Genomic DNA, 18755 nt, shown 5'->3' on the forward strand with positions numbered 1-18755 from the left:
GTCTATATGGACAGTAAATATTGGTCTATATAGACTGTAAATATTGGTCTATATGGACTGTAAATGTTGGTCTATATAGACTCTAAATATTAGTCTATATAGACAGTAAATATTGGTCTCATTTGTCTGTAAATATTGGTTTATATGGACTATCATTATCTGTCTATACCAACTATAAATATTATCTTCATTGACTATAAATATCAGCCTATATCAAATGTAAACATCAGCCTATATTGGCTGTAAATATCAGTCTGTAGAAGATAAATATTGACCTATACTTCCTGTAAATATCAGCCTTTATCTCCTGTTAATATCTGTTGATATTGACTGTAATTATCTGCCTCTATGGACTGTGAATATTGAACTGTATCAACTGTAAATATCTGTCTATAGCCTCTATTAATATCAGTCTAAATCAATTATAAATACTGGCCTATATTGGCTGTAAAATCAGCTTTTATTGACTGTAAATATCGTCTGTACAAATAGATTAGTGGAGTATTGAATCAACAGACCTACTCCACCCTCCACCACAACAACATCATAAAACAAATGGTCTTTATTAAGTACTCTATTGATGACTATCACATCATTTGCAGGCTTGAAAATTTTTGCCAGTATTAAAAGTCGTAAATATATTGAATATTAGCAAAAACCCAGTATCGTGCATCCTTAATATTAATCTTTTTTTCCCCTACAAAGATGCAAAACAGCGACTCACCATTCAGCATGATTTAACCAAACTGCTGTATCCCATAAGTCCCAGGTTTCTTTGTTCTTTCTTTGCTTTTCATGAAAGTTTGAAAGAATAAACTTTCCACTGACGCCTTCGAGAGATTTGGAAATTGTTTAAACAAAACTGAAGTCTGTTTGGAAACCATAAAGAGACTCTTGATACTTGACCCAGTTTTCTCTTTTAGTGCTCTCCAATTCTCTGTGATGAAGGTGATTAACTTATTATGATGCATGCTGCAGTTTCCCTCTCAAGTTTGTCGAATGGCTAAATTTGTTGATGTGTTGCTGTCAAATATTTCAGTTTGAGATGTTTTTCTGGCTTTTCTATGAACTTTCTATGAGCTTGATATGGGTTTAATGCTGATTTTAGCTGTTTTATCAAAGTACTGGGTTGCATTATGTTATTTTACTTGAAATATGTCCACTGCTGTAGTTTGGAAAAGGATAAAAATCATCAGATTCTCTGTGTTTAAAACACTTTAATAGTTCTCCTCAATGCTTATAACATGAGAGGAAACTACAGCCTGTGAATACATTAAATGTTTACATTATTATGAGTTACACCAAGTATTTTCTGAAAATGCCCTGCATAGATCAAGCTGTAGGAAAATAGATAAAAGCTAATGGCTCAGAGGAAGGTGGTGAAATAAATCATAAGGCTTTTATTGTGCTGAGGAGAAAGGCGAGTAGCGTAAACAAAATGAGAATTATAGTAAGTTTTCTAAACCAACGGAAAACCATTTGGATGTCCTTTAATTTACTGAAAGTAAAGTTTGGCAGACATCGTTTCACATTTATGTTTAAAAACAAATGCTGCTTTTTTTAGTGTCTCATTCTGCAAGAAAATATTTAGTAAAAAGAAAATTTGTCGTTTTTCTTTGTGGAGAGATTGTTCTGTTAGAAGCAGATGTTACCCACTTCAGCATAGTTTGTTTGGACATACTCTAAATGGACAAAAGTATTTGGCCACACCTGTTAATTGTTGATTTAAGGTGTTTTAATAAGACTTGTTTGCACAGGTGTTTAAAATAAAACACCTAGCCATGCTGTCTCCATTTGAAAACAAAATGGGTTGTTCTGAAGAGCTCAGTGACTACAAGTGTGGCACTGTGATTGGTTATCACCTTCTTAATAGGTCGGTTTATAAAATTTCATTTTACTATTAGAAAGTGGAATAACAGCAACTCAGCCATGAAGTGGAAGACCATAAAAGTGGCCGACTGCTGATTCCATCGCTGAAGAGGCCAGAACTCCCACTGCTGTAATGTAAGCACAAAGACTGTGCAGCAGGAGCGTCATGAACTGGTTTCCGATTGAGCAGCTGCATGCAAGCCTCATATTAGCAGGTCTAATGCCAGGCGTCAGATGTAGTGGTGTGAAGCAGACAGACACTGGACTGTGGAGCAGTGGAAACTTCTCTGTTGGGCAGTCAGGTGGGTGAGTCTGGGTTTGGAGGATGCCAGGAGAACGTTACCGGCCTGACTGCACTGTGTCAGCTGTGAAGTTTGGTGGAGGAGGGATAATGGTGTAGGGCTGTTTTTCAGGGTTAAGGCTAGACCCCTTATCTCCAGTGAAGGCCAATCTTAATTCTTCAGCATACGAAGACATTCTGGGCAATGCTATGCTTCCAACTTAGTGGCAACAGTCCCAGCAGAGCTTTGAAAGCCTCTTTCACTCATGCTCCGATTCACAAGTTTGTTATCATCTGTGTTTTCTTTCTGCTCAAGTGTCGATCAAGTATTAGACCTTCTCGCTGCTCGAAGTCAACCCACAGCTCAGTTCATTGGAAGGTTAACAGGCTGACCAGTGTCTTGGAGCTATCATACAGTAGAAAGTGGGACGAGTACAGCTGTGAGGTAAAGACGTTAGGACAGCCCTATGTTGATGTGTGTTGTCATGATTTACAAAGGTATGATCACAAACTATGGACAGATGTCTCCACACATTTTTTAACGTCCTAAGACCCTGCATGCATGGCTTTCCTAAAATATAGTAATTATTTCCATGCTTTTTAAAAAAATTTCCATTGATTTTAGGGGGCTATTTTGAGCATTTTTGGAAGTTATTTGCAGTGAAATTTCTGATAACTGGCAAATAAAATTGTAAATTCTTTTTTCATGGATGTTTGGGGGAATTTGGGAGTAAATTTCCAGGTATTTTAATGTAAGTTCGGGAAATTTTTTGTAATTTCTGGGGGGGTTGGGAGATTTGTTTTGAAATCTTTAGGTATTCCCAAGGAAGCTTGGGAAATTTATCTTTTATCTTGGAAATTGGGAGGCGGGTTGTTCTTTAAAAAACTTCTAGAATTTTATAGAAATTGCAGGGGATTTTTGTCATTTTTATGTCATCTTGGGAAATATATCAGTACATTTTGGGAGTTTTCTTTTGCAGTTTTGGGGGATTTTTTAAAAATTTATAAGGAATTTACAGGGGATTTTGGCAAACATTTTTATTGAAAAGTTTCACTGAAACATTTGAGGAATATTTGAAGAAATGTTGGGGTACTTTTTATGGGAAGAAATATGTTTGAGTATTTTTCACATAAATCTTAGGTGGTTTCCTTAAAATTTGGGGGGAATTTTGTTTATATTGGAGATCATTTTTGGGTCAAAATGAACTCCTATTCAAAAACAAGGCTGATATTTTAAACTTTCCAGGTCTTAATTATTCTAAATAAGTGTGAAAAACTAAAAATGCATTCCAAACAGGGTTAGGACAGGCACATTGGAGGGCAGCTGGTTTCCCTGACGACAGTCTAGGACTGAAACGCTGCAAACACATAACACTTTTTTTTTTTTCTTTGCAAACTGGACAGTGTGTGGGAGTTTTCTTTGAATTGTTTATTGTGATCACAGACAAATAAGGGAAATTGTGTCATTTGACGTTCTGATTTGGAGCAGAGTAAACAACCTTAAGTTGTGAAAGCACTGAGGAATGCCCTCATATTACTCAGTATGGAATGAAATGGGACTTTCTTTTCACTGTCTTGTTTTGAGCGGCCTTCTCCTAACAGGTGCTTGGTTGGTTTATGCCGTACTGTCTCTGCTTTGTCAGTTCTACCAGCTGTGATTTCTTTCTGATCTAGACGATGTGTGTGGATTTTCAAGAAGAGAGGAAGGAAGTGTGTGCACGCTTTAGTCATTTCTATATTGCACAGGTGTCAAACTCAAGGCCCGGGGCCCATGGAACGATTATATCCGGCCCGCGAGATCATATCATATTTGTATTCTGACTGGCCCACCAGTATGAGGTCTGCAGATTTCCTCCACTATAATACTGTAAACTTTAATTTGATTAATTAAGATATCTTCGATAGGCCATAAAAATCTGAAAGAGTAAAGAGTAAGAAAGATTTCATTAAAAGTCAAGAATGTGGGGAAAAAAATTAATTTGTGTTTTTATTTCATATTTTCAATTTTGCATTACAAGATTACGACTCAAACATATGATTTTGACTTTTCATTTCATACTTTGACCTTTTCAACTCATAATTTGGACTTTATATGTCACATTTTGATCTTTAAGATTCACAATTTTAAATTTTAAGTCTGTTTAAATTTTCATATTTTGACCTTTTTACTCTTTACTTTGTTTTTTTAATCCAATATTTTGACTTTTGAACTCATGATTTCAATTTTCTTCTCATATTTTGACATTTTAAATTCACATTTTTTACTTTTTTATATCACATTTTGATCTTTTACACCCCCAATTTTAATTTAAATCATAGTTTTAACTTTTTAAGTCATCATTTTGAATTCTAGCTCATATGTAGACATTTTCAACATGTTTTGAACTATTAGACTCACAATTAAAAATTTTAAGTCATATTTTGAATTTTAAACTCATGATTTTAATTTTCTTCTCATATTTTGGCATTTTAAATTCACATTTTTTACCTTTTATATCATATTTTGAATTTTAAACTCCCAATTTTGAATTAAAATGACACTTTTAACCTTTTAAGTCATCATTTTGTATTCTAGCTCATATTTTGACATGTTCAATCCTAATTTTGGCTTTTTAATCCCAAATTTTGACCTGTCAGACTCACAATTAAAAATTTTAAGTCATATTTTGAATTTTAAACTCATGATTTTAATTTTCTTCTCATATTTTGGCATTTTAAATTCACATTTTTTACCTTTTATATCATATTTTGACCTTTTACCCTCCCAGTTTTAAATTTAAATCAAATTTTTAACCTTTTAAGTCATCATTTTGAAGCCTAGCTCATATTTTGACATTGTAAATTCAGAAATTTTACTTTTTATATCATACTTTGACCTTTTACACTCCCAATTTTAAATTTAAATTATAATTTAAACCTTTTAAGTTACCATTTTGAATTGTAGCTCATATGTAGACATTTTCAATGTCTAAAACCGGAATCTGCCCCTGCTGTGACTGAGTTTGACACCCCTGCTATATTGTGTGTTAAATAAAGCAGCTGTGGTTTTCACACTTTGATCTTCTTTATTTAAAGACATATTTGCATACTTAAAGTCAGGCAGAGGGCAGCTGCCATTTTTAGAGTGTATCTTTAAGGTTGTGTGTTTCTCCCTACACAGATTTCCCTCATATGAAGGGTGAGAAGGGATATCATGTTTAAACGTTGGTGTTTTTATTCCTTTTAAAGCCTGGGGTGTTGAAAAGCAAAGAAAACAGATGAAAAAAGAGTGTTTATTCATGTTAGTATTCTTAATACGTCTTTGTGAATTAGCATCCTTCAGCTAAAGGGTTTAATAGTTTATAAGTGAAGAAACAAGCTGTCTGCGTGTCAGTAACAATAAGAAATAATCCGCTTAAGATAGATTTCGTCAAGCTCTAGGAGAAGCATTTGTCAGTAATGTGATGCTAAAATGCTGCTGTTAGTTTGAGCTGAGGTATTGTGGTTTTTCTCTGCAGCAGGAGAAAACCTTCCCTCTCTTCTTTTGGCAAACACACCCCTCAATTTGAGGTTTGGATTTAAAGCTGTGATACCCACAAAGCCTGCTACAGCTCCTCATGGACCCCCCCATCATACACACACATTCAAAAGTGAAGCATTAAAATGAGCAGACCCCTCCTTTTTACTCGAGCGTGGTTAACATAACCTGTGTTTTAGTGGTGTTAATGTTTGTTCTCCCTGATACCAACTTCCCCTTCAGAGCGATGACACGCCTGGTGGTCCAGGAAGTGCATCTATGGCAACTTGTTGTTTAGCTGGAAACGGTTAACAATCCTCTTTTTTTGTTTGTGTGTGTTTGTATATTTATTTAATGCCATGCCTTGAAGCGAAGTTCCCACAAGGTAGGTTCCAGTGGACAGAGCCAGCCTGTGATATCTGTGGGAACGCACAAACACTGTCTCGACTCACACGGCTTCGACTGGGTCACTGCTAACACGCCCTGTCCTGTCTGGTTCTGTGATCTGCCCCTCGTGCAGTGGCCTGTCTCTCTGTCTTCACCCCCCTGAGGGTTATTTGTGTGATGTAAGGAGCGTTAAGCGAGAGACGCGCTGAATATGTTGCATAAGACAACAGCTTTCATACCAGCTTTCATTTGGAAATTTCTCTGTTCCTCATTGTCATCCATGTTTGTAATATTGCTTCAGCAAAAGGATGGACACATTAAGATAAACAGAGCTTCAATCAGTCTGTACCTACAGAAAGTAAACAGACCCTCTTCACTTTTTTCTATTTTGTTGTATTGCAGCCTGATGCTACAGTCGAAAAAATTCATTTTTATTCTCATTAATCTACACTCAGTACCCCATCATGACAAAGTGAAAACAGAATTTTAGAAAATTTTGCAAATTAATTAAAAATAAAAAACTGTCATAGGCAGATTGGTGCTGCATCAGCAGAATTGCAGACGTTGCAGGCAAAACTCTCAAATTACTGGTCAGTCTTCGCTCTAACCCTCACCTTTGGTGAGCTCTGGGTCATGACTGAAAGAATGAGATTCCTAAGGGGGGGTGTCTGGGCTCGGCCTTAGATCGGAGCTTGGACATCCTGAGGGATTTCGAAATAGAGCTGCTGCTCCTTCACCTCAAAAAGAGCCAGTTAAGTGAAATCAGGCATCTGATCAGGATGCCTCCTGGTTGCCTCCCTGGGAGGTCTTCCAGGTGCGTCCATCTGGACGAAGACCCCGGGGTAGAGCCAGGACTCGCTGGATGGATTATATATCTCATCAGGCCTGGGAATGCCTTGGAATCCCCCAGGAAGAGCTGGAATATGTTGCTGAGGAGAGAAATGTCTGGCTATCTCTGTCAATATATCAATTAAAATAACCTAGTAACTAAAAAATATTTATTTATTAATATTTTCATTAATTGAAGACCTTTTGGAGGGAGGTTGCAGCATTATTGATAATTTAAATGTAATTTATTCAGCCTATTTATTTTAATATAATTTAATGAAAGAAAAAAGTTATCCATTTGCTTTCATTACTGTACCGAAAACATACCGAACCGTTAACCTGACATGCCAGATGGATGTGTTTCACACATCTATCTGGGAAAGCTTCAATAGAAAACACTTGAGAAAAGGCAGAGGCTTTGAAAAATCCTTGGAGTATGATTGGGTGAACATTCTGTCTGTATGGGCCAATCAGCTAGTGAGGAATAATGCGAAACATGGCGACTATAGACATGTAAGTACTCGACTTTTGTCATTTTTGAAAAGAAAACAACTCACTACTGTTCTTTGTTCCTCTTTTAATGAAGAAATGCCGTCAAGTTCTGATAAAACTTCTGTAGTAGATGGACATGCTTTGGAAAGGCACACACCTCTCAATAGAAGGCCTCACTGCTGAAAATGATATCAGAGCAAAAACCAAGCAATGAGGTCAAAGGAGCTGCCTGCAGAGCTCAGGGACAGGATTGCTGACAGGCACAGACCAGGGGAAGGCTACAGTAAAATTTATGCTGGCTGAAGGTTCCCAGTGGCCTCCAAAATTCACCCGGCCAAACTGGGGAAGAAGGGCCTTACCAAGAGAGCTATCTAAGAGATGTAAGGCCACTGTGGCTGATAAGTAATGTCCAGTCAGTTTAATTTACAACAGGTGGACTCAGATCAAGGTGTAGAAACATCTCAGCAGAGATCCAAGGGAATGGGAGGAACCTTGGTGTGATATTTCATTTTTAATTTTTAGAAAATGTGCAAAATTTTCTAAAATTCTGTTTTCACTATGTCATGATGGGGTACCAAGTGTAGATTAATAAAAAACATATATATTCTTTAACTGTGGCATCAGGCTACAACAGAACAAAAATGAAAAAAGTGAAGGGGGTCTAATACTTTACAATTGCTCTGTATATTAATCTGTCAAATGAAAATCCACTTCTGCCACATTAAATGAAAGATTACTCCTTTCTTGCATTTGAGGTTCACACGTAAATATTTTTTTGTCTTAGACTTTTAAATGTACAAGAAAGGTGGTCACATACTGGAGTTTCTAGAATTTGCTACGATTATAGCAACAATCAAACAATATTTATTCCTGTTTTTACACCACAGCAGAAACAAATGCATTTTCTAGATTCCAGTAGTGTGTTATTGCTTGTTTCTAAACACCTTAAAATGCAGGCAAACTCCTGCACAATGTCTAAATTACATAAATGATATTCTACAATATTGCCAGCTTATTTATGCAGTGTAGAGAAAGTCTCGCACTTGTGGCAGCTTTTGGTTTAGAAAATAACCAATTATCTGTATTTTTTTTAAGGAAAATTTTGTTACTTTTCTAATGTGACTGTCAAAAACATCAGAGATCATATCATTTTAAATGTACACAAAAAAGTGTACCATAAAAGCATAAAGAAATCACTGGTTTTGACAACCTGATGCACAAGATAAGACCTGATTTTTCACTCTTTTATGACCTTAGATAGATAGATAGATAGATAGATAGATAGATAGATAGATAGATGATAGATGTGTAACAGGACAAAAAAACTGCATACACAGGAAATGACAATAGGAAATGATGCATCTGCAAGCTCAGAAGCCTGTTACGAAGTTTTGTTGTCTTGCCAAGTTGCCATAGCAACATTGTGTACCCATGCAGCACACTTTGCATGCACCTTACTCCAGTGGCAGAACCACAAATGTAGAGCTGCACGCTCACTGCTCACATGCAGTCGATTTTCACCAGCTGGACTTTCACATGTGCTTTTTTAGCTTTTGTCTGGAGTTCACATTTTTGAAGGCAGTGACGATCATTTTCCACAGAGGTATTAACTGTCAACCCCCCCTTCACTGGAAATAACATACCTTTGTGTCTGACAAGTGTCTCCAGTCTGAAGTCTGCCTCTTTTAACGTCTAGGATGTCGTCTATTACTTACCCACGTGTGTTTTCGTTTGTGTGAGTGTGGGAGAGTGAGCTCTGCCCTTGATTGGTGTGTGGGTGAAAACTGGATGAAGTCTTTTTAATGTTTCCCCTAGGATGATGACAGATCCGGGTTATACTCCCACTACTGCCCCGCATATGCACTCCCCAACATCAGCTCCTAAAACAAACGAGAGAAGAAGAAAATCAGAATAGTCAAACACATAAAGATAACCCATTAATAGAACAGATCCAGCAGAAACTAATGCAAAAGTACTAAAGATAAAAATATGTGTCATATATAAATGACAAGCCACAACAATATTCTCAGTTTTACAGAAAATGTGCTGCAATTGAGCATCTGTTGCATTAGTAACCTTCCTGTAATAGCTTTTAAGCCTTCAGAGGAAGTTCTCTAATTCATGCCTGCTATGAATGGCATTGGCGTCAATAAGAAAAAAATATTTCCAGAAAATGCATTTATTTTCTCATTTTAAAGTCACATTCTGTCAAAATCATTATTGGCATTGCATAGAACAGGGCTTTTCAATTACAAATTTAACTGGGCCAAATTTTAAAATCAAGAAATGTAGCTGGGCCGCACATGTTCGGCGCCCAGTAAGCAGCTGGTAATTTCAAAATTTGAACCAATACAGATCAGTTTGATGAAAAATATGCACTTTTTATTCATAGTCTCCCTTTTAAATTTGGCAACGTGACAAAAGCACATCAAAAAGTGTATAAAATCACAGTTACAGAGCTGCATCAGAACATAACCTGAGGTAGTGGAAATGTTTTTTTACCTGAATAAGAATAAAATAAATAGAATGAAAAAGTAAAATGAAATTCTGTAAATAATAATTGTGGTCACATCTTACCCAGGCATATCTTAAAGTGCATAAAAACTAAATTTGCACAATTGTAGCTACAGTTGAAAAGGACATGTTTTTACTCGGTGTTTTGGGGCTACTTCTGTCAGCATCGCTAGCCATGGAGTGTTGCATTCATGGTCTGAAATAGTAGTAGTAGCCACATTTGTAAGGATCATGCATTTGTGGGATGGGCAGCAGAGCTGAGTAAGTGGGTTGCACCCATGATAAATTTGCCAAATCTTCTCTGCCAATGCCAAACAGCTTATTCTGCCATTGACTCTTGAATCTCTCATCAGCCTGGTCACACACTGCTGGCACCACATTCTCCAACCAGGATTTATTCCAAGTCAGTCAATGTGGTTGTATTGGTCGCTCTGGACAAGCTGATCCCACAGGTGTTCAGTGGGGTTGAGGTCAGGACTGCTGGCAGGCCATCCCATCCTCTCCACTCCCAAATCCTGGAGGTAGTCTCTGATAAACCCCGCTCTGTGGGGGGTGAGTGTTGTCATCTTGGAGGATAGAGTTCGGTCCCTGACTGTGGAGATATGGGATTGCCACTGGTTGCAGAATCTCATCTCGATATCTCTGCATTGAGATTGCTCCCAATGATGATAAGCCTAGTTCTTCTAGTGAGGGAGAAGCTGCTGCACACCATCACCCTTCTCCTGGAAAAGATCTTACTCCATCGGTGTAACAATCATCATGGCATTCTCTGTTTTTTCTCCACACTTTGACCCTACGCTACAACTGCCATATCTGGACTCATTCTTGAACATCACAGGTGCCAATCAGGCACCTGAGTGTCAGCACCTGGGGGCACCAGAAGCTCAGAACAAGAGTCAAAGCAACTGCAATAGGCAGATTTTTTATAGGTGCAACCCACATATTAAGCTCTGCTGCTCATCCCATAAATGCATGTTTCTTACACATGTGGCACCATTGAAAAGGGAAATTAACAGACTTTCCAACTGGATAAGATTCATAGCCAAGAAGCATTGGTACAACACAGAAATAATCTACCAAACACAAATTTTCTTAGCTTTTCTACAAAGTTTAAATCATGCACAGTGTTGGCACCATGCTCTGGTGATGTCAGACTTTTAAAGTTGCACAGCCTGCTGTAACATGAGTTTAAAAACATGTTAATTTTGCTTTCTGTGCTTAGATCAGTGATGAGAGAAAGGGAAGTTTTGGCTTTTAATAGCCACAGGTGCTTTGTGCTGCAGCAGCAAAGTCAAGCACACTAAAACCATCAACAGTTTAAAAAAAAAACATTTAAACCTATCTTAACCCATTTTTATGTGAAATGTAGATGAAGCCAATCAGTGCTGCTTGGTAATTTTAGGCTCTAAAGTAGTCTGTAACTTTGAAATTCAAAAAGCATCAACATTGCATGAAAAAGGAATTGTAAATTATTTTGGGGGGACTTAGAATGTCAAACATTTATTTTAAAGAGCATTTAACAATTCAAGAAGAAATGCCTTTGCAGATAAATTATAAGCTCGTATAAGATATATCGAACACCTAAATGCTACTTTTTGATGTTTGGTTGTTAGCTAATATTTGTGTGTCTGTATTCATTCATTCACTAAAGTTAGCAGGGGTTCATACGGTGGTCCTCTTCTAAATCTGACACAATAAAAACACTATTTATGTCTGGACAGGCCTCACATCTGATACAGAGAGGAAACAGATATTACTACTTAGCAACCCATACACAACACATGCTCAGTGCACACATATAAACACACCCCACATGCTGTCGAGATGAGATAATCTCATCTCCATCTGCTAGCCTTGGATTCTGTAATAGGCTGCTCCTGCTGCGTTTCTGACTGCCTTTCCTCCCCGAGACTCAACGAGCTTAAAATAATCAACGTTACCGACAGCAGAGATGCCAGACAGGACAGGCAATCAAAATCCAAATCCCTCCGTTCTGCAGCCTGTTGTTTCTCCTTTTATATGTTTGTTCTACTTACAGTAAAGTCTGACGCTAATAGCCACTGCAGATGCCCAACTCGGGTTTGCACCTGTGGCCGAATGCTCTTTGTGTTTATATAGGTGTGCACGCATGAACACTTGTGTAGGTTTCTCTGCTCTGGCTGTGCGTGTGTGTGTGTGTGCGTTTGTAACCCATTTGTCCGTGTTGATCAGGAGACAGTGAGGTTAGCGAGGTTAGTGAGGTGAGCGTGTCTCTGATGTGCATGTTTGTGTTTTTTTTCTTCTTCAGGCACGGCAGCAAGCTCAGATGAGGCACCAGATGGCGGCGGACAGTAAGGGCGACTACTCCGCCTACCTGCAAAAGTTCAACCAGGAGCAGAATGAACATTACTTCACAGTTATCCCCAACATCTTTCAGGTAAATATGGCCGCCCTGCACCATACGGCCAGCTTCCATCTGCCATGCTGCAGATAAAGTTGTGAAACAAAATGACCAGTTCTGGGTAAACAATTTTTCCCCTCAGACATACACACCTTTTCGTTATCTTCTCTGTTTTTTTAAAATCTCCCTGTGTAAATGCATCTGAAAGTGCCGACAGATTGAGGAGACTGGCAGAATGGAGCATTCATGTGCAATCATTAGTTGCAGCCGCCCCCGCTCCCCTCTAGGTCGACGACTAAAAATAAAAATCTGAACATGAGGGAAACTCTGAGGGCAAAAAGGCTCGTTATGAAGATTGCACTTATTTTGTACATGCTGTTTGGGATTTTAATCTCGAAATCTGTCAAAATTTAACAAACTGGTGTTAAAAATCAAAATGAATTATTTGAATAAACAGGAAAAGAACATTGCTGCCTCTGTGCCCGACTCAGCGTTGTGTTATTTTGATCTGATTTAACTTAAATACAACGTTCTGGATCATGGTTCTTTTATTCCACAGAGAGGGTTTTATTTGAAAATTTATTCACTGTTTTTACTAGTTGAGACTAGATGATACAATATGAAATGCTTGATAGAATACGATACGATTCAAGACCATACCATACGTGACTGTAAAGCAGGGGTTCTCAACCTTTTCAGCCCATGACCCCCAAAATAAAGGTGCCAGAGACCAGGACCCCCCACTAGACTTGAAGGTGGTTGAGTCAGCAAATCATGGTCCATTGTAAAGTTAGGCTGTGATATCCATATTTAATATCTAACCTGAATAATAACCACTCTTATCAAAGCAATAAATATCCTTTTTAGTTATTTGTGCTGTAGTATATAGCCATCTTAAAAATGCACATCCCTTTTCTTAAAAACAGAATTTAAATTGGTTAAAAATGTCTATAAAAAGGTGGTGGATTTGGAGTTTAAAGGTTGCAGAAATGGGTTAGAAGTGGCAAAAATTTGATGAAAGTGGCAAAATGTGTGGAAAATTTGGTGAAATGGGATTTACAAGTGGGAAAAAGCAGGTGAAACTGTGAGGAGGATTATTCTGGTCACTCACTGAGTGTGAATCAGTCAGTGCAGTGTCAGGTGTGTGGAGCTGATTGCCACTGATTGTGGCCAGATGTGGCAAGCTTATGTATACTCCTGGGTTGCAGCACTCTGTGCTGACTCATTATCTCACCACCAGAGATAGTGAGGACATCTCCTTGCATTTTCCTGTGTGTTTGTGAGAAGTAGAGTTTGTAAAGCTTTTGAGAATCTTCTCCTGGGGATTGTTGTTGATATTATTACTAGCTGTTTCAAGAGAGCTGTGTGACAGTACTGAGTGTCTTTTCTCAGCATTTTTGTTTCTCTTTTCATACCAGCCTTGTGGCTTTAGTATTTTAGTTTAGGAGAGTTTCTCCTTCTCCCTACAAGTTTTAGTTTATGGTCGGCAGCGGTGGATTAGTTTCTGGATTATATTTTGAAAGGGAGCTTTTCAGTTATTGCATATAAGCATTCCCCTTCCCCATTGATGGCTTGTGATTTTAGTGGTTATCCTGTTAGGATAACTTTCAGAAACCCTTGGTCCAAAATTGTGTCCCAAACCCCTTCCTTACGACATAAACTGGTAAAAATGGGTTAACTGTGGCAGCCAAAAAGGCAGAATTTGGTTAAACTGAAAAAAATGGGCATAACAAATAGTGAAATGTGGTTAAAATGGGGAAAAAGGGGCGTAAAAAGTGGTGAAAAGGGGTTTATAGTGGCAATAATGGGTCAACAGAGGCAACAATTGGCCATAGATGGGTTTAGAGTGGCAAAGTTGTGTTAAAATTGGCGGAGAAAGTGATGAAAATTGGTTAGAATTTTGCAAAATTGGAATAAAGTGGCAAAAGCAGGTAAAAACAGTGGTAAAAATGGGTCCAAATTTTGCATAAATTTATTAAAAGTGGCAAATGATAGTGACAAATTTGGGTGGGAAATTAAAAAAAAAAAAAATCCTAATTTTTAAGGCATCTGGTGATTCTAAGTGTCTTGAGAACCACTGCTATAGTGTACCATATGAGATGAGACAAAACGATACGAGATAAGACCATACAATATCACAGTGATTCCCAATCTTTTTTCCTTAGAGCTCCCCCTACTCATATCTAAGAGAAGCTGAGACCCCCCAGGACCTACTTCAAAAAATTAAACATCAATTTTAATTGTTTTCATTGACAGAATGCCAACATAATAGGCCTACAGACACTTGTTCTTGATCATATTGTACTTAAAACACTTAAATAACTTATACAACTGAACGTATTATATGACACCAGTATATCCTATGTTCATCAATGATTGGGCCTGATTTTTTTATGCAGAAACTTCAAGACATGGAGGAGAAAAGAATCGAGAGGTTAGGAGTGTGCATGAAGACGTTCGCAGACGTGGATCGCCAAGTGATACCCATCGTTGGGAAATGTTTAGACGGCATGACGAAAGCAGCAGAGTCCATCGAGCCCAAGGCTGTGAGTATCCAGCATGAGATACGCTCATGCACACACGCAAACGCGCACAGAGACACTGCCATATGGGACATATTACTCACTCAGCCAGGGTGTCAGTCTCAGCCCACACACCATACCATTTAGGCTTTCATATAACCCACAAATGTGGCAGTGGGCTGTTTCTCTAGGGGGTTATTTGAAATAAAACAGCTGAACCGTGAACAACAAAGTGCTGTGGGAGGAGAGTGTTGTTAAACGGAGAGAATACCTTTAAAGATGGTTCAGAATGTGTGTTAACCTCAGATTTATACTTAGAATTCTAGTGAGGTGTGAGAAAGGCACTGACTGATATCAGAGAACCAACACAGATACAGGTAGTATAGAAGCATTACTCATCTACATGTGAATGCCTACTGCCCTGGATGTTTCAACATTTTATTGATCTTATAAATCAGTCATGGTTAATACAAAAAAAATTCTCTTTAGAGTAAAAGGGAAAACAGATTTTAGTATTTTAATTTTAGTTAATAGAGTCACCTTTGGCTGCAATCACAGCACTGAGTCTGTGTGGATAGGTCTCAGTCAAGACTTGCACATTTTGGCAGTTTTACTCCATTCTTCTTTGCAAAACTGCCCAAACTCTGTCAGGTTGCACAGAGATCATGCATGAACAGCCCTGTTCAAGTCCAGCTACAAATTCTCTATTGGATTGAAGTCTGGGCTTTGACTCGGCCTCTCCAGAACATTCACCTTTTCATTTTTAAATAATTTCTGTGTAGCTTTTGCTCTACGCTTCAGGTCGTTGTCTTACTGGAAAATAAATCTACTCCCAAGCTGTAGTTCTCTTGCAGACTGAAGAAGATTGTCCTCTAGGATTTACCTATATTTTGCAGCATCTACTTTTACAAGCCCTCTTAGGGCAGCTGCTTAGAAGCATCCCCACAGCATGATGCTGCCACCACCGTGCTTTACAGCGGGGATGGTGTGTTTGGAGAGATGTGCAATGAACATAGTGTCTCATCTGATGGCCAAAAAGCAATCTCCCATAAAGCTTTGACTGGGGAAGAACCCGGCCAACAGTTGTTGTCTGCAGAGTCTCTCCCATCTGCTGAAGCTTGGAACTCCTCCAGAGTAGCGTTAATTTTGGCAGCTTTTTTAATTTTAGTTTTAGTTTTAGTCTTTAAAAGAAATGCATTTTAGTTTTAGTCACATTTTAGTCATTTTTACCCTTTTTAGTTTTAGTCTAGTTTTAGTCCATAAAAAGTCCTCACATTTTAGTCTTTACTTTTAATCCAAGCATTTATTTTCTTGCCTAAATCTGGTACCAAATCATGGTAGTGTGTTCTCTGCACTCTGCAGAAGAGGCAGAAGAGCTACAGATGCATTGTATTTTGACAAATTTACCTACAGTGGAGAAATATCACAGATTTTGAATGTCTGATGAAAACTAAATTACATTTTAGTCTAGTTTTAGTCATCTTGGTGAAAACTAAACTTAGTTTTTGTCGGTTTAAGTCATCACAGATCTATTTTTGTTAGTCTTAATCTAGTTTTTGTCATGGTAAAAAAGGCTGTCGAACATTTTTAGTCATAGTTTTAGTCGGTAAAATTAACACTGCTTCAGAGTAGTCATAGGTGTCTTGGTGGCCTCTCTCACTAGTCTCCTTCTTGCACGCTTACTCAGTTTGTGAGGACGGTCTGGTCTAGGCAGATTTACACATGTGACATATTCCTTCATTTCTCTGTGATGGATTTAACTGAACTCTGGGGCAGTGGTTCTCAACTGGTCCAGCCTCAGGACCCACCAGTCTGTCTTATGACAGATCACGACCCAAGTTTCCAAAAAATGTTCAACAAGGCATGTTTAGTTAATTAAATATGTTGCAGTTTAAGCATGATTGGACCAAAACACCTGATATAAAAAAGAAAAGGGACAACACTTAGAAATGTTATACCCTCTTTCCCCATCATTATGTGTACATTTTTGCTAGTTTTCCAGAGAACTTGTGAAATTACTTCATCATGGAAAAGGTAGCCATTTGTTGCAATCAGAGGAGATAAATTATTTGAAATACTGATCAAACATTTATATTTACCCAATTTTACAGTAAAACAGGGAAACATAAAAGGTGTTGGATGCATGTCAAAAAAGGACTTTAGGACTTTTGCCACCATTTTTTTCTCAGACACCTAGTCACGACCCACTGAAATCTGCTCCACGACCCACTTTTGGGTTCTAACCCACCAGTTGAGAACCACTGCTCTGTGGTATATTCAGACCCTTGGACTGTTTTGTATCCTTTCCCTGACTTATACTTTTCAATAACCTCTTTTCGGAGTTGCTAGGAGGGTTAATTTGTCTTCATGGTGCAATGGTAGCCAGGAATACTGATTAATAAAATCAATTAAAGTGAAAAACATCCAAGGGGGCGAATACTTTTTTTTAGCACTGTATCTGAATTGGTGTCATATCCATGTCAATAAATAAGATGTAAGTACCACATGGGTTGAATTCCAGTGCATATTAATTGATATTGTTATGATTATAAGAGTATTTTCTTGATAACACTCTATTAGAAGCAGCTATTTCCCAAAAATGTCTCTACCTGTTGCGGGAATAGGAAGTTAAAGCACTTTGCACTTCCTTTAAACTGAAATTAGCCTTTTGTCTTTTTCTGTTTATCAACTTCCAAGAAGCTAATAGAGACTTCTGTTAAACGGCTTTATTGTCTCTCATTAGGATTCTGAAATGGGAGGCAGCCGCCGCCTACTTTAAAGACGAGACGAGCGCTGTGATATATTGAGATGTCACATGTTGGCTGCTTGCCGTATGACAAAAAGCAAGACTATCCTAAGGCCCTGCATAGTGTGTGTTGAGAGTGTGTGTGTGTTGGTGTTTGTCTAGCTGAGTGCGTGGCTCGGCTCCAGGGAGATGACTCCAGCCTGTGACTGTCTGCAACAGTAAACAACAGCGGGAATAACACATCACATGCTCCTTCCTTTATTCTCTCTGTCATGGTTCTTTTAATGCTCTGTCTTTAACTCTGTGCTTTGATTTCCTCTTTGTTTCAATGTTGATGTCTAAGAAACTTGCTTTGCCTAACTCTCCAACCAGACCTCTCTTATCAGCTCAGATAGGCCGATGTACGCTGTTGATTTATGTCCTTCTTCCTGTGTCTGTGGTCACTGTTTTTGTCATAACTCCTGCCTGACAGATTTGGGTCTTTTCCTCTTTTCTTCAGTGGCTCACAAACTCAGAAACGACTGTCTCGCTCTGTCTCCTTTATGACACTGGTGGACTGTTATCAGAAAAAACACAGTAAACAAGAGAGTCACCAGGCCTCTATTGTGCTGTATCTTATCTGCAGTCGTGCTGATTAGCCGGACAATCTAAACAATGCAGACATCCTTCTTTAGGCTTTGCTTTGCTGTTTTTATGTAGAAAACGTGGTAAAACATAAAAGGTGTCTCGGTTTCTCTACTATGAAAATAATAAAGAGGAATCAGTGATTCTCCCAGTATTTCCTCTCCCTATTTGCATGAGTTCAAACGATTAAAAAAAAAAAACACTTCGAAGAGGACACGGCCCATCTCACCAGGAGCCTGCAGCTACACATTTAAAGAAATCATGGTCACTGGTGGAGTCACAAAGGGAAGAGAAAGAACACAAATGTAACCAAAATTCTCCTGTTTCCATGAAGTCAACAGCATGGGCACATTTTTCCTCCTTTTCAGACTGGCTTACAAGAGCAGACATTGGCTCTTCTTCTGAAAAACACAATACTCCCACAAAAGAGTTTTTTACATAGCTGATGAAAGTTAAAATTCTTCTAATACTCCTGTTTGTATGCAGACGCTAATGCAGTGATACTCACTGTGTGGCTCTAGAGCCAATGTGGCTCTTTTGTGAATATTTGTAGCTCTTTTATGTCTTAATTTTAAATATTATTTCCCCGGAAAACCTTAAAAAAGGAAAACTTTATT

At 38.2% G+C, this 18755-nt stretch overlaps 1 protein-coding gene across 15 annotated transcripts in view; it reads left to right on the plus strand.

Moving 5' to 3' along the window:
- The window catches only part of LOC121525056 (formin-binding protein 1), a 124839-nt gene that overhangs the window by 72540 nt on the left and 33544 nt on the right, over window positions 1-18755 (plus strand). For all 15 annotated transcript variants that reach the window (XM_041810794.1, XM_041810786.1, XM_041810787.1 and 12 more), the window contains exons 7-8: window positions 12154-12282; window positions 14646-14792. In XM_041810794.1, the coding sequence (XP_041666728.1) occupies window positions 12154-12282; window positions 14646-14792 (276 nt within the window). The remainder of the gene's footprint in view (window positions 1-12153; window positions 12283-14645; window positions 14793-18755) is intronic.

Source organism: Cheilinus undulatus, linkage group 17 (genome assembly GCF_018320785.1).
Source record: "Cheilinus undulatus linkage group 17, ASM1832078v1, whole genome shotgun sequence".
Classification (NCBI taxonomy): domain Eukaryota; kingdom Metazoa; phylum Chordata; class Actinopteri; order Labriformes; family Labridae; genus Cheilinus; species Cheilinus undulatus.